The following is a 2,500-nucleotide window of genomic DNA, read 5'->3' on the forward strand; positions in this document are numbered from 1 at the left end:
TGAAATAAATGATAGAAATGGAGATAAGAGAATTCTATACATGCTAACTCTGACATGTGGGAAACAAAGAAATATAGAAAAAAAGGAAGAAAGAAAGAGAAATAGTACAAATGATAATAATTTAAAAATGTACCTGTGAATGTGCATATAAGAAATATGAGAATAATGGAATGGGGTAAAGTAGTTTTTGCTAGTAAATCAAATCAAGGATAAAAAAGAGAGACAATGAGAATCATAGACTTTACCATTACGAATATGCGCACTTCTACTTCCTCTAGCTCCTCCCCCCCCACTTTCGACACCATTCTTCTCCCTATTTCCCCCACAAATCCTTTCCCCCTCCTCCTTTTTGCACATCCTTCCACCAACCCCTACCCAACCTCACCCCCAACTACCCCAAACCCCACCTCGACCCTAGCCAGTACCCTGCACATCGGGAGTCCTGGTCCACCTTCTGTCCTTCGTCTTGGCCACCAACCCTACCCTACCCCATCCCAACCTGGACTTACTCTGGTGTCCCTGAGGCGGATCCATGGCACCTCCGCTACCACTGCTGCTGCCGGGAGGGGGGTTATGGTGAATATCGTCGTCGTCCAGGTTGCTCTTTTGCCTGAGGCCGTTCACTGATGCCTGAGAAGAGAGAGGAGGGTGGTTTGTTGGTGAGTGTTGTGGTTGGCAGGAAAGTAGGCTGGGAGAGAGAGGAAGAGAAGAGAAAGAAGGAAAGCATAAGAGAGAGAGAGAGAGAGAGAGAGAGAGAGAGAGAGAGAGAGAGAGAGAGAGAGAGAGAGAGAGAGAGAGAGAGAGAGAGAGAGAGAGAGAGAGAGAGAAATTGAGTGCACATGTACAAACAACAGCAAAAAGGTTAAGTAGTCAAGAAAGGAAGTGGGGGTGAGGCAACAGAAAAGGATAGAAAGAGTAGAGAGTGTTGAATAAAAGGAAAGAAGGAAAATCAGGAGATAGAAGAGAGAGAGAACATGTGAATAAATGCATGGGCAAGCATCTGACATAAATGCAAAATACACCCGACACATGCAACTAACAAGGCAGAAACAAATTTAAATTCATGCAGCTTCTCACTTTAGTTTTATTTACAATCATCAACAATTCATAACACTTTCATGATACTGTCTCCTTTGACATAAAAAAAATAAAATAAAAAATATTGGAAATATTTAAAATTAAGACTTTCAATTATCATTATCTTATTATTCTTACTGCATTTTCATCTCAATTCCAACAGAAATTTAAAAAACAAAAACATAAATGAAATATAATAAAACAAACCAAAATACAACAATAGAAGCATACCTTCACACATATTGCTAAGGGAATTGCTAAAGAAACAATCATATTCATACACCAATTGAGCTTAAAAGGAAGAAGAAAAAATGTCTACCATAAAATAATCAATTAATAAAAAAAATATATATATATATGAAAATTACAAAACAAACAATAAAAACATGGCCTCCTGAACAAAAGAAGCATATCTCAATCAATTCTAATATAGATCTATCAACAAAGAAATAATCACGTCGCAGAATAAAAGACACATGGCCATAACAGAAGAAACATCACTGCACATTCATGCTAGCTGGAAGTTTACACAGGAACAAGCGTACTAGAGTGGGAAAAAACGAAAGAAAAAAAATATATACATATAAATATACAGTGTATACAAGTAAATAAATAAATACATATATACAAATGAAAATCAAAAGTAAATAAATAAAGTACAAGCTGAGACAAAGACCACATAACACTAGCCTGAACACGGAAGTTACAAACATGAAACACAGGACACTCAACAGCATATCTGAGACACAATTGCAGGATACACAAAACAAAATAAAATCCATAAAAACAGAACACAGGGTATAACGGCACGAGGGTCGCAGGATGGAGAGGCACAAGCAAGACTTACAGCGGAGTGCGATGGCTGTTCTACCGCCTGGTAGTTGGGAGGGCGCACCAGCGGGTTGTTCATGCTATCATGGCGGGTCAGGGGCCTAGACTCCATTCCAACGGCGAACTACAACGATCTGCAAAGTCCATCAAACGAGGGTGGAAAGGAGAAGTGGGGTTCAGGGTGAGAGACCAGAGTGAAATAAACATCCTAATAACAAAACAATAACAATAACACTAACCATGATAATAACAAGAGACTAAGTTGCAAAGAGGTGCAACAGAACTAATACCAGATTGTGCTCATGTGCATTGGGGGTGGTGGCAGCACATCAGGGCAGACAAGGTGCATGGACGAGTGTGCAGGTGACAGTAGATGGGAAAACGGTTCGCAAGGTTGAGTGGAATAGTGCTCCGTGATGAAGGGGGTGATCTCAGATATACCATCAGAGTAGATGATGTCGGAAAGCGGTTTGGGTACGAGGAAGAAGAGGCACAAAAGAGTGGCGGAGAAGGAGAGAGAATTAACAAAGATGTAATTCAAAGAAGATGAGGAAAGGAAGAGGATGAAGAGAAGAGAAAATAAGAGAGGAGT

At 40.0% G+C, this 2,500-nt stretch overlaps 1 protein-coding gene across 7 annotated transcripts in view; it reads right to left on the bottom strand.

Annotated features, from left to right (window-relative positions):
• Positions 1-2,500, bottom strand: part of ClC-c (chloride channel protein 3) — a 43,639-nt gene that overhangs the window by 29,667 nt on the left and 11,472 nt on the right. For all 7 annotated transcript variants that reach the window (XM_027374072.2, XM_027374063.2, XM_027374057.2 and 4 more), the window contains exons 2-3: positions 1,925-2,042; positions 510-630 (exon numbers count right to left, since the gene is read on the bottom strand). In XM_027374072.2, coding sequence (XP_027229873.1) covers positions 510-630; positions 1,925-2,020 — 217 coding nt within the window. In that variant the 5' untranslated portion in view covers positions 2,021-2,042. The remainder of the gene's footprint in view (positions 1-509; positions 631-1,924; positions 2,043-2,500) is intronic.

Source organism: Penaeus vannamei, chromosome 15, assembly GCF_042767895.1.
Source record: "Penaeus vannamei isolate JL-2024 chromosome 15, ASM4276789v1, whole genome shotgun sequence".
Lineage (NCBI taxonomy): Eukaryota > Metazoa > Arthropoda > Malacostraca > Decapoda > Penaeidae > Penaeus > Penaeus vannamei.